The following is a 24,874-nucleotide window of genomic DNA, read 5'->3' as shown; positions in this document are numbered from 1 at the left end:
CCCTTGTTTTGAATATTGTGATATGCAATAAGAGTTTTTTTGGTTGTCTTCCAAATACCCTATTCTAAGAGGTAACTCTAGAAATGCTTGGTTTAGCTATGGAAAGTAATGCTTTTTTTCTCTGTGAATGACATGTTATTTATACCTAATTTTCAGTGTGACTCAATATTATTTATGTATGCCTTAAAATATGTGTAAGATTAACTCTGTATGTTTAACTTTATGTGACATTTAAGTCTGTGTGGTCATCTTGTTAAGAATATGTAAGTAATTATTTTCTACTAGAGGTGACTGAACTCTTGTTTGAAATGAAGGAAATGTATTTATGAAAAAGTTACTAGAAGATGTAGATACAGAGTTTTTTTATATTATTGGGCCTTGCTAAATTCTAAAGTCGTTAATGCTAGAAAGCCTTACTTTTCTTTCCTTTCTTCTTTTTCTTTCTTTCTAAGTGAGAGGAGGACAGATAGAGAGATAGACTGTCGCAAGTGCCCCGACTAAGATCTACCCGGCAACCCCCATCTAGGGCCAATGCTCTGCCTATCTGGGGTCATGATCATTTTTAGCACCTGAGGCTGAGGCTCCACAGAGCCATCCTCAGCACCCAGGGCTGATGCGCTCGAACCAATTGAGCCATGGCGGCGGAGGAGCAGAAAGAAAGAGAGAGAGGAGGTGGAGCTGGGAGGGGTGAAGCAGATAGTTGCTTCTCCTGTGTGCCCTGACTGGGAATTGAACCAAACATTACTTTTCTGTTTTTGTTTAAAGAAACAAAATGACTTCAGGCTTAAAATGAACATATTGTCAATTATAATGGCCAATTTATATATTAAATCCAAATCTCTAATATAAGGAGTGTACATATTATATAAGGAGGTAGAGCCAAGATATTTCCTTAAAAGACTGCCTTAGTTTCTCTTCAATATATGGACAGATAAGGGATTGAGGAATGTGAATTCTGCATCATAGAGCATGGCCATAATAATTTTTTGTTTTTGTTTTCTGGTCATAATAACTTTATTTTAGAAAGAGTTCAAAGCAGTTAATACTTATTATTCACTTCCATGATCATTATAAAACTGTCAAGGTAGCCTGTGAACATGTAATTTTAAACAATAAATTTTCAGTGAAACTCTTAGATATAATAGTGGTAAATGCGACTTCCTCCAGTTTCCCTTCCCAGGCAACTAATGGTATTGTGTATGGAATTGTTGGATATAAGCAACTGGATTTTAGAGAACAGTTTTCTAAAAATGACCATTTCAATTTTATGGAACTTATTATAACAAATAGATAACAGAAAAGGAATAATTTTTTTTGAATTTGTTTTGTTTTTGTTAATAATATCTTCATCTGCATAGAGAAAATTACAGATCAACAAGGTTTTCTATATGCAGCTGGTGGAGAATTGGTTTTAAGGCATTGAGCTATAAGCTAAAAAGATGAGAGAAGGGTAATATTAAAATGTATATGTGCTAGCCTGACCAGGTGTGGCGCAGTGGATAGAGCATTGGAATGGGATGCGGAGGACCCAGGTTCGAGACCCCAAGGTCGCCAGCTTGAGCATGGGCTCATCTGGTTTGAGCAAAGCTCACCAGCTTGGACTGAAGGTCTCTGGCTCAAGCAAGAGGTTACTTGGTCTGCTGTAGCCTCTCGGTCAAGGCACATATGAGAAAGCAATCAATGAACAACTAAGGTGTCGCAATGAAAAACTGATGATTGATGCTTCTCATCTCTCTCCGTTCCTGTCTGTCTGTCCCTATCTATCCCTCTCTGACTCTCTCTCTCTGTAAAAATAAATAAATAAACCATTAAAAATATATACGTGTTATATTTTATTGATGCTGAAAATATTAATATACAACTTGGCTTCTTTTAGGTTCTGCAAATCAGCAAGACTTTTCTTTAGGAAAAAGTGAAGATTTGGGAACAGTTCAGGAAAAGTCTACCAAAAGCCTTGTTATAGGTCCTCTTGATTTTCGCTTGGATAGCAGTGCAGTACATCGAATTTTGAAAATGATTGTTTGTGCTTTAGAACATGAATATGAACCATACAGTGGGCTAAAACCAGGTTTGTTCTTGTCTTTATTTTGAATCTCTTCCCAGTTGATTTGAATGAGTATATAATCTAATTTGTTGTGTTGTGTTAACTTACCATTTTTAGTAAATTTTGCCTGACTTTCTTGTAAATATTTAGCTGTTAATGTAAAGAATACACTTGTGTATAGAAGTTATGGGAGAGGTCAAGACTTGGTAGTTATATGCGTAAGTACTCACTTGCCAGTATTTGATGGTACTTTATTGCCACACCTTTTTGATACTCTTTCCATTGAATACTCTTGAAAAAAGACCATTTTTCTACGTTAGTAGATTCTAAAGAACAGACATAAAGATTTGCTCTCAATACAAATTTAACATTCAAGAAAGCTTAGGTCTTACTGGTAAAAAAGAATTTTCTGTACAATGAAATATTTTCTGCATGATATGGAGATGTGGTTATCACAGTTTCATAAAATACAGATTCCTTTTTTAATTTTTATTTTAATTTTATTTATTCATTTTTAGAGAGGAGAGAGAGAGGGAGAGAGAGAGACAGAGAGAGAGACAGGGGGAAGGAGCTGGAAGCATCAACTCCCATATGTGCCTTGACCAGGCAAGCCCAGGGTTTCGAACCGGCGACCTCAGCATTTCCAGGTCGACAATTTACCCACTGCACCACCACAGGTCAGGCCTACAGATTCCTTTTTTATATGATAAAATACTCTGGATTAGGACATAATAGCATAATGAGAAAGTAAAAGAGAGTAAAGAACTCAGCCTATGGGGACAGACTATGGTTTGAATTCTGACTCCCACTTATTACTGACCTTAGGTAATTTAGTTAACAACACTGATTGTTAATTTTTGTCTATAATTAATTTAATTATTGTGACAAAGATGGTTAAATTATCTTCCCCATATCCATTCTTCTGTTATTTTATAGTAACAAATTTCTATGATAGAAATTTTTGTGATAAAAATAAAGGTGACACGTTCTAAGTATAGTCATACAACTCGGTTCTAGTGACTGAGATGGACACAGAACTTCATATCAATTCTTAGGCTGTGACTTTAAAAGGCCAAAGAGCAGGCCCTGGCCAGTTGGCTTCAGCAGATAGAGCAATCGGCTAGGCGCATGCATGTCCTGTGTTTGATTCATGGTCAGGGCGCACATGAGAAGCAACCATCTGCTTCTCCTCTCCTCCATCTCTAGCTTCTCTCTTTACCTCACACAGCCAGACGCTTGATTGGTTTGAGCGTCAGCCCAGGCACTAAGGGTAGCTCGGTTGATGTGAGCCTTGGTCCTAGAAGGGTGTTGTCAGGTGGATCCCGGTCAGGGCGCATGCAGGAGTCTGTCTCCCTGTCTCCCCTCCTCTCACTTAAAAAATTATTTTTTAAAAATGCGAAGAGCATGTTTTCATTCTTTTTCCTTCTGGTTGGAAGCACTTACAATGACAGGAGCTGCAGTTGTCATCTTAGATGCTGAGGTGAGAGCTGCATGCTAACTATGACTGAGCAATAACTCGGAGCAGTTGTACCACATCAGCTTCGACCCGTTAGTCTCAGATTGTTGTGCTTTTGTTTCTGTAGAAATTTCTGTTATTTTACTTTTATCACAGTATATTTGTGTTAACCTAAATGATATACTAGTAGGACTAACTTTCAAAAATTAGTGCATGTAAAAGCACATAATAGTAAGTAATTGACATGTTCATGTGTTTGGTGCACTTTGCTTGAGTGCCTGCTCCATGCCAGACATTCTTTTTTTTTTTTTTTTTTTTAATTTTTTTATTCTTTTTAGAGAGGAGAGGGAAAGACAGAGAGAGAGAGAGAGGAGAGACAGAGAGAGAAGGGGGGAGGAGCTGGAAGCATCAACTCCCATATGTGCCTTGACCAGGCAAGCCCAGGGTTTCGAACCGGCGACCTCAGAATTTCCAGGTCGATGCTTTATCCACTGCGCCACCACAGGTCAGGCACCATGCCAGACATTCTTATAAGTGCTAGGATAGTATACTATACAGAATGGTGAAGATAAAAACAATACCAAATGGCCTGACTAGGCGGTGGCACAGTGGGATATAGTGTCGGACTGGGATGTGGAGGACCCAGGTATGAAACTTGGAGGTTGTCTGCTTGAGTGCGGGCTCACCCAGCTTGAGCTCAGGCTCACCAGCTTGAGTGTGGGGTCGGTGGCTTGAGTGTGGGATCATAGACATGACCCCATGGTTGCTGGCTTGATCCCGAAGGTTGCTGGCTTGAAGACCAAGGTTGCTAGCTTGAGCAAGGGGTCACTTGCTCTTCTGTAGTCTCCTGGTCAAGGCACATATGAGAAAGTAATCAATGAACAGCTAAGGTGGCGCAACGAAGTGATACTTCTCATCTTTCTCACTTCCTGTCTGTCCCTATATGTCCTTTTCTCTGTTTCTCTCCCTCTGTCTCTGTCACACACACACACACACACACCAAAAAAACCCAAAAACCAAACAAACTGGCCCTGACTGGTTGGCTCAGTGGTAGGGTGCCACTCCGGTGTGTGGAAGTCCCGGGTCTGATTCCGGGCCAGGGCACACAGGAGAAGTACCCATCTGCTTCTCCACCCTTCCCCCTCTCCTTTCTCTTTAACTCTCTCTTCACCTTCCATAGCCAAGGCTCCATGGGAGCAAAGTTGGCCCTGGTGCTGAGGTAGGCTCCATGGCCTCCGCCTCAGGCACTAGAATGGCTCCAGTTGCAACAGAGCAATGCCTCAGATGGGCAGAGCATCGATGCCTGGTGGGCATGCCGGGTGGGTCCTGGTCGGGTGCATGTGGGAGTTTTGTTCGTCTGTAGCCGCCCCTGCTTCTCACTTTGGTTGGAAAAATACAAACAAACAAAAAAAAACAACCAAAAAAACCACTAAATGTTGGTAGGACATGAAGAAACTGGATCACTCATTCTTTGGTTGTGAGAATGATCATTATAAAACAATTTTACATCTACTCCTGAAATTGTGCATCTACTCGTGAAAACAGTCCGGCAGTTTTTTCTCAAAACTAAATGTGCATCTTGCTATGTTGTCTGGTAACTCCCCTTCTGGGTATTTATTCCAGAGAAATGAAAACTTATGTTCACACAATAAACAGTCCATAATTTATTTGCTTACTCATGTAAAAGTCCACACTGGTAGGTACCCCAGGAGATTAGTGCAACTTTCTTTCATGAGGTTGTCTGAGACCCAGAATTCCTTCTATTTTGTTATTCTAATATTTCTAGATATACCTCATCTATGTGGTCAATAGTGGCTCACCATTACAATGTCTGAATTTAATAACAAGAAAGGAGAATAAGAGAAAATGGGAGGGATATAGTTTCATTTAATGACATGACACTGTCATCCCATTGACCAAACTTACTAACATGTCTCTATACCTGGAAGCAAGGGGGGCATGCTGGTAAATATAGTTTCTGGATGAAGTCTATATACCAAATTAAACTCCAAGGGTTTTATTACTGGAAGAAGCAGTAGGAGATTGCAGTTTGCAGTCTCTGCCACATGGAATTGTGACACATCCATGTAACACACACATAAAACATAATTTTTTATTTGAAGTTTTTATGACTTTTATTGACATTTATTATCTCAAAAATGTGATATATATAAAGAAACTGCTGTTAGCTGGCCTAAATTTAATGTATAGCCTGTTCTTATTTTGCATGGTATTTAGGGACCATAAAAGTAAGCATGCTGAAATCATGCAAAGTGATCACAGTCAGTGGGACAGATTAGTTTTCTACACTTTCAGCTTTTTGTCAAGACACTAAAAATAAAAACTTTCTTCGTCTTGATACAGAGATATATAGAAATGAAAAGAATAGTCAAAAGGAATAATAAAAAATTAAGGGTTTTATTTCTTTGTAAAATACTTAAGAGTAGTTTGAGCAGTGGTTGTCCCTCATCACATAACTTGTAATATGGAATGGAGTGTCTTTCCTATAACATGGCAGATTGTTGTATTCTTAAGTTTTGATCAGAGTTCCACATTTTATCCTATACCCTTTCAATGCGAAAACCTCTAAGGATTCTTTTAACAGGAAGTATTGTGCTTTCATCACTTTCTCTGGGAGATCTTCATTTTTTTTTTTTTTTAATCACAACCATTCCTTATCTATATCAGTAAGCGTGTCTTCCCTAAATCCTCTTAGCTGCATATCTAGAGTCTCTTCAAGGATTCAATGTCTGTTATTTCCACAATCAACTCTTCTGTAATACCAGTTATGTTTGATTAGAATTTTACTTCCTGCGTTACCAGTTTTTGTTTCTTTGTTGCACTTTTATCTTTGATTGCCAATTCTCTGTTTCAGTTATCCATTTGTGTAAAATGTCACATGAGTTTATCACCAGTAATTAAGGAGGCAGTTTAACCACATGCTTAGCTCTTTATGCAAGCGTTAAATATAACAAATACTATTAACTAGTAACCAAACCTGACAAACTTTGAAAGAAGTGACATGATTGGTCACTGATCATGATGTTCATCTTTTTTATGCAATGATCTGGGAGCTGAACACCTAGCAGTGAAGTTTGTACTTTATGCAGTTAGTTACAGTAATTATACTGTGGTAACTGGTATTTGAACTATGCTTTTGGGAACTGGCATTTTAAAAATTTGTGCATTTCAGAATTGTGCAAAGTGAGAGTTGCCTTTATATACATAGTAAATACATTTATACAAGTGCACACTTATTAAATCATAAGCAGTTAGCTGTTCTACTCCACTTTTTTGTAGCTATTTATTGAGGTGAAATATACATATTGGAAAGCACATGAACCGTAAGGATGTAGTTATATGAAATTTGCAACCTTAGCCACGTTTACATAACTGTTGAAGGCATAGAAGCTCACCAGCACTCTTGAAGTCCCTTTTTTGCCATTGTCTGGTTACTGCTCTGACCCCAGCGGTAACAACTCTCCTTACTCCTAACATAGATTTAGCTTCATGTAAGTGGAATCACATAATATGTAGTCTTTTTGTCTCTGGCTTTAGCTTACATTATGTTGATGAGATTCATTCTCATTGCTGTATGGAATCCCATTTTGTGAATATACCATAACTCATTTATCCGTTTTGCTGTTACTATTTGATTAGTTTCTAGATTTTGGTTATTATGATACTGATGCCAAAAACATTCTAGTAGATGCTTTTTGTTAAATATGTACTAATTTCTATTGGCTATTTAAGAGTAGAATACTTAAGGAAAAGGGTTGCATGTGTTCACCTTTGGTAAGTATTTCCAAACTGTTTGCTGAAGTGGTTTAAATACTTTACAGTCCTACCCACAGTGTAAGGAGAGTTTTAGTTGGCCTTGATCATGGGTTGGCAAACTAACACTTAACTGCGTTTTTTTTTTGTACAGTCCATGAGCTCATCACAGATTTTACATTTTATTTAGTTGGGAAAGAAAAGACAAAGAGGTATATTTTGTGACACCTGAAAACTATGTGAAACTTAAATTTTAGTGTCCATAGATGATCAAGTTTTATTGGAACATAGTCATGATCATTCAGTTATCTTTTTTTTTTTAAAGATTTTATATATTGATTTTGGAGAGAGGAGAGGGAGAAAGAAGGGGGCGAGGAGCAGGAAGCATCAACTTCCATATGTACCTTGACTGGGCAAGCCCAGGGTTTTGAACCAGTGACTTCAGCGTTCCAGGTCCACACTTTATCCAGTGTACCACAGGTCAGGCCCAGTTATAGTTTGTCTGTGGCTCTGTCTTGTACTACATGGCAGGGTTGAATGTCGTGGAGACTTGATGGCCCTCAAAGCCTAATATATTTTCTATGTGGGACTTTAGAGAAAAGTTGGTCTTTGTGCTTGCTAGCATTTAGTGTCCTTAACCTTTTTTATTTAAGCCATTCCAGTGGGTCTATAACACATGAAATGTGATAGAACTATTCTATCACATTGTGACTTTATTTGCAGTTATCTGATGCCTTGTGATGTTAAATAGCTTTTGAGTGGACTTTTGGCCATTGGGATATATTGTATTTTGCTTGTTCAAGGCTTTTTTGGGGTCAATTTTCTATTGAATTGTTTTTTATTATTGATTTTTAGAGGGCTTACATTTGTTTTATTTTTATTATGCTATGAATACAAGTCCTTTGTGCTATATTTAAATCTGTCTATTTATGGCGAATATTGTCTCCCAATTGGTGGCTTGCTTTTACATGATCTCAATGGTGTATTTATGAATAGAAATGGTTATTTTTTTTTAACAAAAGAGATTGAAAATTTCTTTAAAATATTAAAACATTTTAAATTAAAAAAAAATGTAAAATTTTATATAACAGGCCCTGGCTGGTTAGCTTTGTCAGTTAAGAGCGTTGTCCTGAAATAACAAGGTGGTGGGTTCGATCCCCGGTCAGGGTACTATATACATATGGGAAGCAACCAAAAAATGCACGACTGAGTGAAACAACAAATGCTTCCCTTCTCCCTATTTCTTCCTCTCTCTGTCTCTCTAAAAATCAATAAAAAAAATTAAACCATGGCTCAATAACTTAGTTGGTAGGAGTGTTGTCCCGCAGCGCGGAAGTTGCCAGTTTGATTCCCTGATTAGGACACATACAGTAGCAGCTCAATGTTCCTGTCTTTCTCTGTCCCTGCTTCTCTAAAAAAAAAATAATAAATTAAAAATATATATTTTATATATATATATGCGTCTGACCTGTGGTGGCGCAGTGGATAAAGTGTTGACATGGAACACTGAGGTTGCTGGTTTGAAACCCTGGGCTTGCCTGGTTAAGGCACATATGGGAGGTGATGCTTCCTGCTCCTCCCCTCTTCTCTCTCTCGCTTTCTCTCTTTTTTTTCCTCTCTAAAATGAATAAATACAATCTTAAAAATTTATACACATTAATATCCTAGAGTAATCAATTTATATTTGTTAAAGGTAACACATTATTTTACACTGCTTTATTGTTGAAAAGAAAAATAGAATTTAAGATTTGGTTAGCCAATTAATTTTTCAGTTTTTAAAGAAAGTTATTTTAAAAATAATTTTTTATTAAATTTTTATTTTATTTTAGATATTAAGGATGAAAATGAAACAATACTGAATTCGGAAGAAGTGGCATCTTTGGAGGAATATATTCCTACTAGACATACCAGTATTACTCTCCTCAAATGTACCTGCACAATTTTCATGGCTGAATTCAACTTGCTGGATCATTTACTACCTGTCATTATGGGAGAAAAGGTATATTTTGTGACTTACTACTCATTTTCCCATATATGCATATTTGTTGGCCCTGTGATACTGTAAGAGGAAGGTGATTAAGTCAAAGAATATCTGTTTGTATAATTATACATGATGAAGTAAAAACAATGTAACTGATTATTTTTACTTAGAGAATAATTTATATATTCAAATAAAATAACCTCAAGCTAAAGCTGGATAAGCAAGTCTTGAAGAGCACAGATCTAGAAGTCAGACCATTTACTAGCTATATTTTTCAAGTGGGCTGAATGATTTCACCAGTAAAGAATCAGAAGCCCAGATAGTCAGATAGTTTATTACTTACATAGACAGTAAAAGCAAATTAATAATGTTGTCAGCTTGGCATGTCCCTTTGAAGATGACCCTGAAATCAGAGAGCCAAGTGACATGCAACATACATGGTAAGGTGCCCTGTTGATAGGATTTAACTCTACACTGCAGCTAAACAGTTCTATAGCCTAGGTGTACTCTTAAGCGGGATAGGTGGAAAGCCCCTTATCTCACTTGAATGTGTGATGCTGATGAGAAGATATCTCATAGAAGCTTCCTTCAAGAGGAGGTGAGAAATGGTCTTTTAGCAGCTCCTTACAAGACTACCTATTTCCCCCTGTTCTGAGAGTATCACAGGGTGTTCTAAGGCTTAGGTCCTCTGTGGTCGAGCCTTGCCTCTGTGTTCTGCATGGATTTGTTTAAGACTGTCAGGATGCTGGCACAGAGCACTTCCCCTGTAGTACTTAGCTTCCAGAATTATTTTGAATGTCCAGTAAGATAATGCATGTAAACCATTTTCAACATATTAGGAATCCAGTGATCACTACTCTTATGGTTAATGAGGACTTATTAGATGTTTAATATTTGGTTAGGTCAATATACAATGTATTGCTTTCTGAGTTTGCCACATAACATACAAAGTATCTGTTATCTTTAAGTTATTATTTTTGCTTATATTTCTTTTGATGTCTACATAATGATGACGATTATAGAATAAAAACTGTCCTAACTTTAAATAAAAATTTTTGGAATTATGGCAAGGAATTGACTATGATGCAGTAGTTTCATTTTGCTATTGCCTACTCATTTTTAATTATTGTGTTGCTACGTAAAGTGATAACCTGAGGAAAATTTCAGTTGGGAAAATTAAAATATGTCATTATTAAACATGAACTTTAAAGTAACTATGTTTAAAATTTAAGAAAGAAGCAAAAAGGTGGAAGACTTCAAAGGAAACCCCAGTCTATAAAAAAGAGCCAAATGAGACCTGGCCGGTTGGCTCAGTGGTAGAGCGCCGACCTGGCGTGCACAAGTCCCGGGTTCGATTCCCGGCCAGGGCACACAGGAGAGGCGCCCATCTGCTTCTCCACCCCTCCCCCTCTCCTTCCTCTCTGTCTCTCTCTTACCCTCCCGCGGCCGAGGCTCCATTGGAGCAAAGATGGCCCGGGCGCTGGAGATGGCTCCTTGGCCTCTGCCCCAGGTGCTAGAGTGGCTCTGGTCGCAACAGAGCTACGCCCCGGAGGGGCAGAGCATTTCCCCCTGGTGGGCAGAGCGTCGCCCCCTGGTGGGCGTGCCGCGTGGATCCCGGTCAGGCACATGCGGGAGTCTGTCTGACTGTCTCTCCCGTTTCCACCTTCGGAAAAATACAAAAAAAAAAAAAAAAAAGAGCCAAATGAAGTTCTGGAACTGAAAACTATGACACAAATCAGAAGTAGGAAGATGGAAAACAATGTACTATTTAAATGCAAATCAAAGGAAGGATAGTATGGCTATTTTTTAAATTGAATTTATTGGAATGACATGGATTTGCAGAACTGTACAGGTTTCAAGTGTACAACTCAACAAAACATCAACTGCAGTAGTGTGGCCAATTTAATATCAGCAAATATAGAGCTTAAGACAAGAAGAATTTTTAGAAATAAAGAGGACTTTATAATGATAAAAGTGTCAACTGAAAAAATAAACAATAGATAATTTTCACAGATGTTATGTTGAATGAAAGCAAGTAGACATGAGTATATACTGTATGATTCTATTTATATGAAGTTGAACAAACAAAACTAATCTTGATTGCTTGAAGTGAGAATATTGGCTACTTCTGGTAAACCTGAGAAGGGTCATCTAAGGTGCTTGAAATGTCTGATGATTACAGATGTAAAAAAGTTGTTTAGCTCCACACTTAAGATTTGTGTGCCCTATTGTATGTTCTATTGCAATAATTTAAAATAAAGTGACTTAAAGAAGTTAGGTAACTGCTTGATAAGTGTTGGTTTAAAAATTATGACTAATAATGAGTCAAAAGCTAGATTGTAAATTCAATTTAGTCAATTTTCATCTCATTTTTCTCAATTGCACTATTGATTTTTTGAGCTATGAGAGTATGAAATTGCATTTACCATCTTCAGCCAATGGCTACTAAATGCCAGTACTGCCTCCCAATTATTGTGGCAATGAAAGACAGACAAAACAAAACAGTGAAACTGCTCTTCTTGCCCTTTTTTACATACCTTTGGGGAGAAGGTCATACTGTTCTTTTTTGAAAACTACAGGTAGGGCATTTTAAAGGAGTAAGTTAGTTCTAGGTCAGGAAACGGTGGTTTGCTAATCAGGGTTGATACTCTGACCATCTTGAAACTTACATGCATTTTTTTTGATGCCTAGAAAGGTTCTGTAATACCGAAAATACTAGGCCTATCTTAAGATTCTTAGGACTTTATTAACCTTTAGCATGTGTGTTATAAGTACATAGATACGATATGGGTCAGACATTTTCATGTTCTGCAAACTTTGCTTATAATGAATACAGTGTCTTTGAAACTATCTGAAGTAGTCCAGTTAGTCCCTTAGCCATCTAAATGTGAATAAAGGGAAAGAAGATAAAAGGAGACTGACTCTGGGATAGCTGGGAAATTTTTTTGGAATGATTAGGCTTAAGAAATGTACTATAGCACATACTGGCACTATTATAGTTGATTGAAAAAATAAAAAGCTTGAGCTAAAAGGGCAGTGATAATTTTGCAATAAATTTGCATTTTTTTGACATCTGGTAATACATTTTGTATTTGGTTTAGGTAAGAGTCCCATAGAAAGATGTCATTTCTACATTGACTTATTATAGCAAAGTGTGCTAGTTGAAGCTTATGTTGAGGACACTGCACATCAGTCACCATTCTCCTGAAATATAAAGTGAATGCTATTGTTTTCCAGAACTCAAGTAACTTCATGAACACTACAAATTTCCAATCTCTTCGGCCTTTGCCATCTATTCAGATATTGGTGGATAAAATTAATCTGGAACATTCTGTGCCAATGTATGTTGAACATTTGGTGCATGTGGTCAGCAGCCTTACTCAGCCTTCTGATAATCTGCTTCATTATTGCTATGCACACTGCTACCTTAAGGTATGAAAAGTGAAATTTTTTCTTTATTTGTATCTGTTGGCTTTGAGAGAATTAAGTAAATATATTTTTAAGTACTAATTCACAGTATTATTACTGTATAATTTAAATTTAAATAAGATTCAATAGATATATTCATTATTCACTATAATTAAAATGAATAAAATATATATAAAAGTGTACCTGTTTCTAAGATATTTCTTTAATTGTCTGAGATTAATACTTTAATTTTTGTAGGAATAATTATAATTTTTGAGGCTTTCATGTATCTTTGATGATAATTTTTATAAGCAGTGTGAAAGAGCATTTAGTTTAGAATGGTGCTTTAAAACAGTGGTCCCCAACCCCTGGGCCGTGGACCAGTACTGGTCCGTGGGCCATTTGGTACCGGTCCGCAGAGAAAGAATAAATAACTTACATTATTTCCATTTTATTTATATTTAAGTCTGAACGATGTTTTATTTTTAAAAAATGACCAGATTCCCTCTGTTACATTCGTGTAAGACTCACTCTTGATGCTTGTCTTGGTCACGTGATACATTTATCCATCCCACCCTAAAGGCCCATCTGTGAAAATATTTTCTGACATTAAACCGGTCCGTGGCCCAAAAAACGGTTGGGGAACACTGCTTTGAAAGACAATGATTTCTTTGAGGGAACATTGATGTGAGACAATATTTAACACATTTGTTTTTCAGTCACTTCTTTTTGAATTTGTGTTAATTGGTAGTTACAGAATAGTCACCGGGATACAAAGTATAGCACAGGAAATATAATCAATAATATTATAATAACTGTATGGTGTAGATGTGTACTACTAGCCTATTGGAGTAATCACTGGTAAGGTATATAAATGTCTAATCACTATAATATATACTTGAAACTAATATAGTATTGTAAAACTAATTAGAAATATTTGGCCCTGGTCTGTTGGCTCAGTGGTAGAGTGTGCGCCCGACATGTGGAGATCCTGGGTTCGATTCTCGGCCAGGGCACACAAGAGAAGTGCCCATCTGGTTCTCTTCCCTTCCCCCTCTTCTTCCTCTCTGTCTCTCTCATCCGCTCCCGTAGCCAAGGCTCCATTGGAGCAGGGTTGGCTCCGGGCCCTGAGGACAGCTTCGTGGTCTCCACCTTAGGTGTTAGAATGGCTCTGGTTGCAGCAGAGCAATGCCCCAGATGGGCAGAGCATCACCCCCTGCTGGGCATGCCAGGTGGATCCTGGTCAGGTGCATGCCAGAGTCTGTCTAACTGCCTCCCAGCTTCTAACTTTGGTGGAAAAAATGTGTATATATCTATATTTAGCAGCCCTGGCTGGTTGGCTCAGTGGATAGAGTGTCAGCCTGGCATATAGACTTCCCAGGTTTGATTCCTGCTTAGAGCACACAAGAGAAGCAACCATTTGCTCTTTCCCCCCCCTCTCTCCCCCTTCTCTCACTCTTTCCCTCCTGTACCCAATATTTCGATTGGTTGGAGTGTCTGCCCAGGTCGCTGAAGATGGCTAGGTTGGTCCGAGCATGTCAGCCTTGGAGACTGAAGTATGCCATTAGTATTTTAGTAGGAATTGTGTTGAATCTATAGATTGCTTTGGGTAGTATGATCATTTTAATGATGTTAATTCTATCACACTAATTGATATCAAGCTATACTACAAGGCCTTTGTAATCAAAACAGCCTCCTGATACTGGCATAAGAACAGACACATAAATCGATGCAACAGAACAGAGAACCCAGAAATAAACCCATGCCTTTACGATCAATTAATATTTGACAAAGGAGGCAAGAATATGCAATGTTTAATAAATGGTGTTGGGGAAATTGGATAGGTACATGCAAAAATATGAAACCAAACCAAAAACAGCACAAACAGAATAAACTCAAAATGTGTAAAAGACTTAAATGTACGTCACAAAGTCATAAAAATCCTAGAAGAAAATACAGACAGTAGTAGACTTTCAGACATCTTTCCTAGCAGTACTTTTGTTGATATATCTCCTTAGGCAATTGAAACAAATGAAAAAATAAACAAATGGAATTACAGTATATCAAACTAAAATGTTTTTGCACAGCAAAAGAAACCATTAACAAAATGAAAAGACAACCCACCGAGTGGGAGAACATATTTACTGATACATCTGACAAGGGGTTAATAACCAAAATTTATAAAGAATTTATAAAACTTAATACCAGGATGACAATCAAATTAAAAAATGGCTAAAGGACCTGATGAATAGACATTTCTTCAAAGAGGACATACAGATGACCAATAGGCATATGAAAAAATGCTCAACATCACTAATCAGAGAAATGCAAATTAAAATCATAATGAGAATGAACAACTAAGGAGCCGCAATGAAGAATTGATGCTTCTCATCTCTCTCCCTTCCTGTCTGTCTGTCCGTCCCTATCTGTTCCTCTCTCTGACTCTCTCTGTCTCTGCCACAAAAAATAAATAAATAAAAATTTAAAAAATCATAATGAGATATCACTTTGTACTTGTCAGAATGGCTATTATCAATAAATCAACAAGTGCTGTTGAGAATGTGGAAAGGAGGGAACCCTCATACACTGCTTGTAGAAATGCAGACTCGTACAGCTACTGTGAAAAACAATATGGAGTTCCTTCAAAATATTAGAAATGGATATGCCTTTTGACCCAGCCATTCCATTTCTGGGCATATATCCTAAGAATCCCAAAACACTAATTCAAAAGAAGATATGCACCCCCATGTTTATTGTAGCATTATTTACAATAGCCAAGTGTCTATCAGTGGATGAGTGGATAAAAAAGATATGGTACATTTACACAGTGGAATACTATATGGCTATAAAAAAGAAAGAAATCTTACCTTTTGCTACTGCATGGTTGGACTTGGAGATACTATGCTAAGTGAAATAAGTTAGGCAGAGAAAAACAAACACCATTTGTTCTCATTTATATGTGGAATCTAATGAACATAATAAACTGAGAAACAAAATATAAACAGGGACATGAACACATGGAACAGATAGACAGGTTTCAGAAGGGAGGGGGTGAGGGGACTGGATGAAAGAAGGTGAAAGGATTTGCCAAAAAGCATATATACATAACACAGATTTTACGTTGGTAAATATTGTTTTTTCTACATGCAGGCATTCAGCATTAAGAATTAATAAAGCCTACCCCATTCTCAAGGAATATGGTCATCCATTGGTCACCAATATGGTTGTCGTGCACACTGACGTAAAAGTTATTGGAATAGTTGTTTGCTACTACTATTGTTAATATATTAAAATCCCAATTAAATTTCCAGGGTTATGTAAAAGTTAGTTATAACATGTTGCAGATAAAGTTATGTTTTGGGAAAAGCTCTTTTGTACAGGTGCTGTCTAGTTGCCTTTTATATATATTTGGTTTGACTCTCATTATAATGGATAAATTAAATATCCCAGGACGCTAGGTATGGACAGAGTGGGGATAGTAAAATACATGTAGAAAAACTTTTTATTAGTATTATAAATATTGAATACTTAAAATAAGTCTCAAGTCTTCAATATTTCATTGCATTTTTGATGTTTTTTCAGTGGCCTAAAACTCAGAATTTGGTAGAGTTAATATATATGACTAGCTGGACCTGACTTGAAGCACTGATTTATTATAAAGTTGACCCCAACTGTGGCACATCAATGCTCCAACCATCTGAGCTACCCAGTGTTTTTCCTCTTTCTTCCCCTTCTCTCTCTCTAAAATGATCAATTAAAAAATTAAAAAAAAATGCTTAAACAAATGTTTGTTTTAATTTTGTATAACTAATTTTGTCTCTATTGACTATATGACAAAACAGTATGTAGTGCCCATTTTGTGTAATGAAATTTATTGAGATATTTGGCATGGATGTGTGCAGAAAACATGTAGGTGAAACTTTCATGTCTTACCAAGTCCTCTTTAACTGCTGAACCCATCCTTTGCGTATGAACGGCATCAAGTAGCTAAGTAAGACTACAGAACATTTGATGTTTGAAACATATAGAAAATAAGTAAGTGAAAGTACCTAATAAATTATAGAATAATATGTAAATTTATGGCCACATTGCTCATAAGAATCAGGCTGTGGTAGATGCTTCAGAGAAGATAAGAAGGTAATAGTAGAATCAAAACCCTTGGAATTTTTTAGATTTGGTAATTTTTTACCTCAAGTGAACAATTTTTCCTCAGGATTTGGAGGAAGGGTGCTTTCATACACAGCTGGGGGGTATATAAATTTGTATCATTTTGGAGAGTACTGTTGCGAGATCTGATAACGAAAACACATCTACCTTACACTCATCTATTCAATTTTCAGTATATTATCTTATTGCAGGATCAGCAAACTTTTCTCAAAAGGTTCAGATAGTAGATATTTTAGGTTTTGTGGGATAGGACACAACATTAGGATATTATGTAGGTATTTAATAAGATTTTATTAAATGCAAAATATAATAGAATATTCTTTTTTTGTAATACAATTTTGCTAATGAAAGGATGAAATTCTTTTTTGGGGATACCATTTTATCTCATTGGGGTTCCAACTTAGTATTCCCTATCATCAAATTAATTGTAAATGTTTATGTATACATATGATTTTTAACTTGTAGGAAACACAGAACCATGCAGTGAGTTTGAATTTGACCTGTGAGTTGTAGTTTGCTGTCCCCTGCTCCAGTGAAATTTTTGGATATGGTGATATGTACAACTAGAGGTCTCTCTGCTTTGTGATTTTTGGTGGGAATTTAGGAAGCATAATGGTATATATAGCATGATGCTATTTGTGTCAATTAAGATAAACAAAATAATGCTAAAGATTGTTCATGGATATAAAAGGTCTGTAAGTTATAACAAATGGACAGGATACATTCTAAACTCCAGAAAGTATATTTAGGCGGTTTGGGGAGGGGGGGTGGAACTGTGGGAAGGTCATGGTTAAAGGAGACTAACTATGTTGTAAGGGTTTTTATTTTTTAAATAACAACTTATTGAGATCATTTGCATACTATAATTCACCTTTTATGAAGAATAAAAATTAGTGATAGAATTTTCAAAGTTCATGCAACCACTACCACTGTCTACTATTTCCAGAACTTTACCTAAAAAGAAACTCTCTACCTATTAGCATTCATTCATTTACTCTCACCCTCCTGCCCCTTGAAACCATTAATCTACTTTTTGTCTCTATATGTATTAGCTTGTACTGGACATTTCATATAAGCGGGATCATAAAATAAAGTCTTTTGTGACTTTTGTTTTTCACTTAGCATGTTTTCAAGGTTTGTCATATTGTACCATCTATTGGTACATTATTTCTTTTTTTATGGCAGAATAATATTACACAGTATGGATTTACTATATTTTGGTTATTTGTTGATGGACATTTGTGTTGTTTCCAATTTTTGGCTGTTATAAATAATAGAGCTGTGAACATTCGTGTATAGATTTTTGTGTATACACAAGTTTTTAATTTCTCTTGGGTGTATGCCTAAGTATGAAGTTGCCTAACATTTTTAACATTTTTAGAGACTGCCAAACTTTTCTTCCAAAGGGATTGCTGTTACATTGTTTTACTATTCCTCCAGCAGAGAACTATGGTTTCTATTTTTCTCCACAACCACACACTTGTTATTTTTTTTTCTTTCTCTCCCTCTCTCATTGAGTTTAGAGAGAGACTGATAGACACAGGGACAGATACAGGGACAGGGACAGGAAGGGAGAGTGAGAGAGGAGAGAGATGAGAAATATCAACATGTAGTTGCTTCACTTTAGTTTGGTGGTAGTCAACCTGGTCCCTACCGCCCACTAGTAGGCGTTTCAGCTTTCATGGTGGGCAGTAGCAGAGCAACCAAAGTATAAATAAAAAGATAGATTTAACTAGTAAGTTGTTTTATAAAGATTTATTTTGCCAAACTGAGCGAAAATTCGACATAAAGTACTTGGTAAGTAATTATTATTATATGCTTTAACTTGCTGTAACTCTGCTTTATAAATTTTATAAAGTAAAGTTACTTCCCTACTTTATAAATCACCATTACTGTGGAACTGGTGGGCGGTTAGAAAATGTTACTACTAACAGATACAAAAGTGGGTGGTAGGTATAAAAAGGTTGACTACCCTGCAGTTTTCTCATTGATTGCTTCTCATATTTGCCTAGACTCAGGGGCTGAAGTGACCCCTTTCTCAAGCTGTCAACCTTGGGAATACATTGATGATTCCACGCTCAATCTGGTGACCTGGGGATTTTGAACTAGGTACCTCAGTGTCCCAGGTTGATGCTCTATCCACTGAGCTACCACTTGTTGTGAACCAGCGTGACTCATAATTTTGCAGGTCTTGGGTGGGAACCTCTGAGGATTAGAAAACAAAAACAAAGAAAAAGGAGAGGAGTGGGAGGATCCATTGCCAAGCTGATGGCTTGCAGGAGTGTGTCTCCACTTCCAAAATACTTTATTTATAGGGCGGAGAACAAAGCCATTAGCAAATCAAAGAGATCTCTGATACAAAGTCACATTTCTGAGGCAAACCAAGAATTCTCCCAAGTGCAGAAAACCCACCACCATGAATAACATCTTAACTTCACAAAACAAAGGGTAAAAAGAAAACTGCTGCCAGTCTCTTCAGTGGACGTGGGGGATGGGAACTATCACAGCTAACATGGAGGTGTGCGGAGGGCATGTAAATTGCCCTTACCAACTTAATAAAACAATCAGAGGTTGGGGGGAAGAGCTTAGCCTTTTGCAACTTAATCAAGCAAGTGAGGTGGGGGTATGGGCAGCAAGGACTCTGTGAGTTTACTGCCAGTCCCCCACACCTCTGTCCTCCGCAGATCTAAACTACAAGGACCCTGTGAGTTTACAGGTCTAAACTACAAGGACCCTGTGAGTTTACTGCCAGTCCCCCTCACCTCTGTCCTCCGCAGATCTAAACTACAAGGACCCTGTGAGTTTACAGGTCTAAACTACAAGGACCCTGTGAGTTTACCGCCAGTCCCTCACACCTCTGTCCTCCGCAGATCTAAACTACAAGGACCCTGTGAGTTTACTGCCAGTCCCCCTCACCTCTATCCCTCACAAGTCTAAACTGCAAGGACCCTGTCAGTCTGCAGTCTCCCACAAACACTGGTCATGCTGTCTTTTTGATTTAAGTTACTTAGTGATCGTGAAGTAGTATTTTGTTGTTTTGATTTATGTTTCCATAATGACTGATATTAAGCATATATTTCCTTATTGGCCATTTGCATATCTTCTCTGGAGAAATATCTCACATCTTTTGCCCATTTTAAAGTTGAGTTGTCTTTTTATTGCTTAGTTGTAATCATTACCATATTTTTCGCTCCATAAGACTCACCTGACCATAAGATGCACCTAGGGTTTTAAGGAGGAAAAAAAAAAAAATTCTGAACCAGATGGTGTATGTTGGGCAGATAAAATTATATTATGCTCACTTTATTAAAGATGGTGCTGCCCTGGCCGGTTGGCTCAGCGGTAGAGCGTCGGCCTAGCGTGCGGAGGACCCGGGTTCGATTCCCGGCCAGGGCACACAGGAGAAGCGCCCATTTGCTTCTCCACCCCTCCGCCGCGCTTTCCTCTCTGTCTCTCTCTTCCCCTCCCGCAGCCAAGGCTCCATTGGAGCAGAGATGGCCCGGGCGCTGGGGATGGCTCTGTGGCCTCTGCCTCAGGCGCTAGAGTGGCTCTGGTCGCAACATGGCGATGCCCAGGATGGGCAGAGCATCGCCCCCTGGTGGGCAGAGCGTCTCCCCTGGTGGGCGTGCCGGGTGGATCCCGGTCGGGCGCATGCGGGAGTCTGTCTGACTGTCTCTCCCTGTTTCCAGCTTCAGAAAAATGAAAAAAAAAAAAAAAAAGATGGTGCTGCCCACGTGGAAGCCCATCGCCCAGGCGATATTAATGTGTGTTGGGGGCAGGCTGTAGGCAGGCAGGATCCTTTTGGCCTGGGGCTTGGTTTTAGGACTAAGCCTTTCCCACCCTTTTTGATGTGGGGTGGTTCAATCCCATCATGCCTCAGATAAGTGACTTTGTATTAGAGACTTCCCTATTTTGTATTTTGTATTAAAGGTTTTGATTTCTGCACTATAATGTGGGGCAGACCAGGAGCTTGCTCTCTCTTGGTTCCTGAGATTAACGTTAGAGAGGAGAGCAGGGAAAGGCCATGTGGAGGGGGCCAGGAGAAGCAGCCAAGATGAAGGAGTGCTGAGGGAGAACCCAGTTCGTGCAGAGTTTGTGTGGGAAGAAGGAAGGAGATGGGGAACAGAGGTGAATAAGTCTGGTGAGCTAGAAACCTTTGATTCTAGGAAACTCTGATAAGTGAGTAGCTTTGTGAGGAGCCCAGTGTGTGTTTTTACATGCCCGCTGATACAAGCTAGGATTAAAGATGATGGCCCACCAGTTCTTGGCTCCATTGTTTCATTACCGTCTGTCTGAATCAAATATGAACCTACATCCGACTACGCCAGTTGTAAGGCCAGGAGCCGCCGTCGTGGCCATTCACATGCAGGTTCCCATTGGATTCGGGCAGACAGTAAAGAAATGGCGGAGTCGGAGGCTGGTGGGCCATCCCATTTATTGGTTTCTCACCAAGACAGGCAAACCACAAAAGAAGACAAGGGAAAAGCAGAAAACCGGCTTTTACCATGAAGGGCAAGGGATCAGGGAAGTCCCTGCAATCGTGATAGCAGGAACTGTGTGTGCCAGCTCCTGGTCTGTCCCACTTTATAGTGTACAAAACCAAAATCCCTTAATCCAGTATACAAACAAGGAAGTCTCTGATACAAAGTCACTTATCCAAGGCATAATTGGATTCCTCATGAGAGTGCACCACCCAGATCATACAATCAGTCAAGGGTGTGGGGAAAAGCCCAGTCTTAAAACTAAACCCTAGGCTACAACGACCCTGCCTGCCCACAGACCGTCCCTCACACCCAACACAAACCACAAGTGAGCAAACACATATATCATATTTACAAACTCATTTGACCAACAGGCTCCTTGCCTTACAGTGTGTTAAAATATTTAATAAAATATACTGCAATAATATTTCAACAATGTAAACTCAACAGCAGTATTAACAACCATTAGTACTGTAATTAACAAATGAGAAGAGACTTTAATGTTCAAATACTTTTATAGTTGTTCGGGAACCCTCAGCAGCTAAAAAAAACGAACATTCACTCATAAGACACATGGGCATTCTCCCCTCTACTTTTGGGGAAAAAAATGTGTCTTACGGAGTGAAAAATATGGTAAGTGTAGGGTGGGGCAAAAGTTGGTTTCCAGTAGTTCATATAGAAAATAATACATTGATTAATAAATAATAATACAGGAAGAAACTGTTTCACATACATCAGAAAACCTACTTTTGCCTCATCCTGTATTTTGAAAATCTTTGTTTCTCTTTTTTTCTTTTTTCCCAAGTGAGAGGAGAGGATATAGACAGATTCCTGCACTCACCCCGACTGTGATCCACCTGGCAACCCCCATCTGGGGCTGATGCTCTGCCCATCTAGGGCCATACTCACAACTAAGCTGAGCATGGAGGGCAGAGAGCAAAGAGGGAGGGTCTATGGAGTCATCCTCAGTGCACCAGCCTGGTGCGATCGCACTAGAACCAATTGAGCCATGGCTGTGGGGTGGGGGAGAAAGAGAGAGAGAGAGAGAGAGAGAGAGAGAGAGAGAGAGAGAGAGAAGGGAAAGGGGTGGAGAAGTGAATGGTCGCTTCTCCTATATGGCCTGAGCAGGAAATGAACACTGGGACACCCACACGCCAAGCCGACACTCCACTTCCGAGCCAATTGGCCAGGGCTGAAAAATATCTGTTTCTTTAATATTATAGGTGACAGAATGACAGTATTCATATTTTTTAAATTTGGGGTGATGTAAAAGTCATTTACTATTATTTATTGTTTCTTCACTTAAATTGTTGATGCATAAAAACGAGAAAATACTTTGTTTCTCTCCATAAGGCAAAATTGTAAGTATGAGTTTCAGTCCAGAATTTCTGTTTGTTTCAGACTGTACATGTACAGCAACTGGATTTAGAGGTTTTCAGGAATGAGTAGGCAATGAAATAAGAAGATAGCATTCAATAGGCTATTCTTTGAAGAAATTTGCTGATTAGAGGTGAAAAATAGAATTTTACTGGTGATTAGAGCTGATGTGGTTGTGATAAAGATTGTTTTTTTCTTTATGAATAAGTGGAGAATCATACTTTTTTGGAGAAGGGAAAGAAGAAATGGAAGAGGGGAGCAAGGCAGAGTGAAATTGTGAGCTAACAGACGAGCTAAATCAAATGAAGCATTATATTGCTGTTGTAGCAATATATAATTTTGAAGAAGTCTTTTATTCATTTTAGACTTCATTTTTCCCATATGTGAAATGAGGTGATTTAGTTAAGTAACCTGTAAGCAGTTTTAGCTCTTAAGTTCTAATTTTTAATCAAGTAGATCTGGTTCCATTTTTTTCTCCTAAATCAGGGGTCTCCAAACTTCTGCTCTCGGGCCGCATGCGGCCCCCTGAGGCCATTTATCCAGCCCGCTGCACTTCTGGAAGGGGCATCTCTTTCATTGGTGGTCAGTGAGAGGAGCATAGTTCCCATTGAAATACTGGTCAGTTTGTTGATTTAAATTTACTTGTTCTTTATTTTAAATATTGTATTTGTTCCCGTTTTGTTTTTTTACTTTAAAATAAGATATGTGCAGTGTACATAGGGATTTGTTCATAGTTTTTTTATAGTTCGGCCCTCCAATGGTCTGAGGAACAGTGAACTAGCCCCCTATGTAAAAAGTTTGGGGACCCCTGTCCTAAAGGCTCTTATTCTTTCTAAAATGTTCATTCTAATGCTGTAGATTTCCAGCTATAATTATTCTTTATTCACTTTTAATGTATTCCAGTGTATTAACTTTTACTATGTACAGGTTAACTTTTAACATGAATATAGTGCTTAATTTTTTTTGGTCCTTTAAAACAAAGGGACAAGTCTTTAGGATGTTGATTATACTATTATGTAAAGTTTATTATAATAACCACAACCTAAAGTAGTTTGTTTTACATCACAATTATGTGTTTTCACTGTCATTTCTGTTAGTGTATGCTTTTGTCTTTTTACCATTGCAAATCCTAATTTAGCAACTAATTTTTATTAAAAACTAATATTTAGAAATAAGTTGCTTTTTTCCTAATTCTATTGAATTTTTTTGATGAGCTATTAATTCAAAAATATTTGTCTTAAAGTGGTATGATATATATTATGTATTTATTCATACTGTCTTCTACTTGGAATAAAAGAAATAGATGGGACCTTAATGTTTTTTTTTTTAAAGATTTTATTTATTTATTTTAGAGAGGGAAGGAGAGAGTGAGAGAGAAGGAATGAGATGGTAGTTACTTCACTTTAGTTGTTCATTGATTGCTTTTGGTCTGTGCCTTGACTAGGCAAGCCCAGGGTTTCAAATCAGCGACCTCATCATTCCAGGTCAATGCCCTATCCACTCTGCCAACACAGGTCAGGTAGATGGCACCTTACGTTTAACTTCTCATTTAATGTGATGTGTAAGTCATCTTATTCAAGTTCACATTTCTTTTAGCTAAAATTTTTATTACTATTTACAGTTACTACTTCATACAGTCTTAACTGCTTCAGAGTATTAGTTTGCAGTACCAATAGTTTTATTACATTTCTGAGTATTTATTCTTGGTGAAAGCAGCCTCAATTCATGCTGTGATAGTTTCCTTTTTCTAGATAAAGCAGTTGTAATTTTGGTCAAGGGTTCTTGATAAGTTATTGAGTTATGTGGGTATTATAAATCTATGCATCCTGTTGCTGTAAATTAAAGGAAATAGTTGACATCTGGTTATATTGAAATAATCCTTTTTAATTTGCTAGCTAAACCCCCTTTCATTATAATTTGTGCTTGTTTGAATATTCTCTTAGAAATATCTCTGGACACCATGTTAATTTAGTAAAAGTTTTTAAAAATTACAGAATATTATGTAGTTTCCCTAAAGTTCTCTGCAGTTCTGCAAATAGCCAGCAGGGGATCTCCTCTACACCCAGTTTCCATCTGAGCACAGTTAACAATAGTCTCTGTGATTATACTGTTGGGACATTTTATAGAATATGAGAAAGTGGCTTGAAGAAAAATATTATCCTTAGACATATCCTAGAAATATTTGG

The 24,874-nt window shown here is 37.8% G+C and overlaps 1 protein-coding gene across 5 annotated transcripts in view; it reads left to right on the top strand.

Annotated features, from left to right (window-relative positions):
* VPS13B (vacuolar protein sorting 13 homolog B) overlaps nt 1–24,874 on the top strand; it is an 890,836-nt gene that overhangs the window by 95,756 nt on the left and 770,206 nt on the right. For all 5 annotated transcript variants that reach the window (XM_066265974.1, XM_066265971.1, XM_066265975.1 and 2 more), the window contains exons 13-15: nt 1,877–2,068; nt 9,104–9,273; nt 12,493–12,687. In XM_066265974.1, coding sequence (XP_066122071.1) covers nt 1,877–2,068; nt 9,104–9,273; nt 12,493–12,687 — 557 coding nt within the window. The remainder of the gene's footprint in view (nt 1–1,876; nt 2,069–9,103; nt 9,274–12,492; nt 12,688–24,874) is intronic.

Source organism: Saccopteryx bilineata, chromosome 3 (assembly GCF_036850765.1).
Source record: "Saccopteryx bilineata isolate mSacBil1 chromosome 3, mSacBil1_pri_phased_curated, whole genome shotgun sequence".
NCBI lineage: Eukaryota > Metazoa > Chordata > Mammalia > Chiroptera > Emballonuridae > Saccopteryx > Saccopteryx bilineata.
The sequence above is the reverse complement of the archived record's forward strand: the minus strand, read 5'-3'. Positions and strand labels throughout refer to the sequence as shown.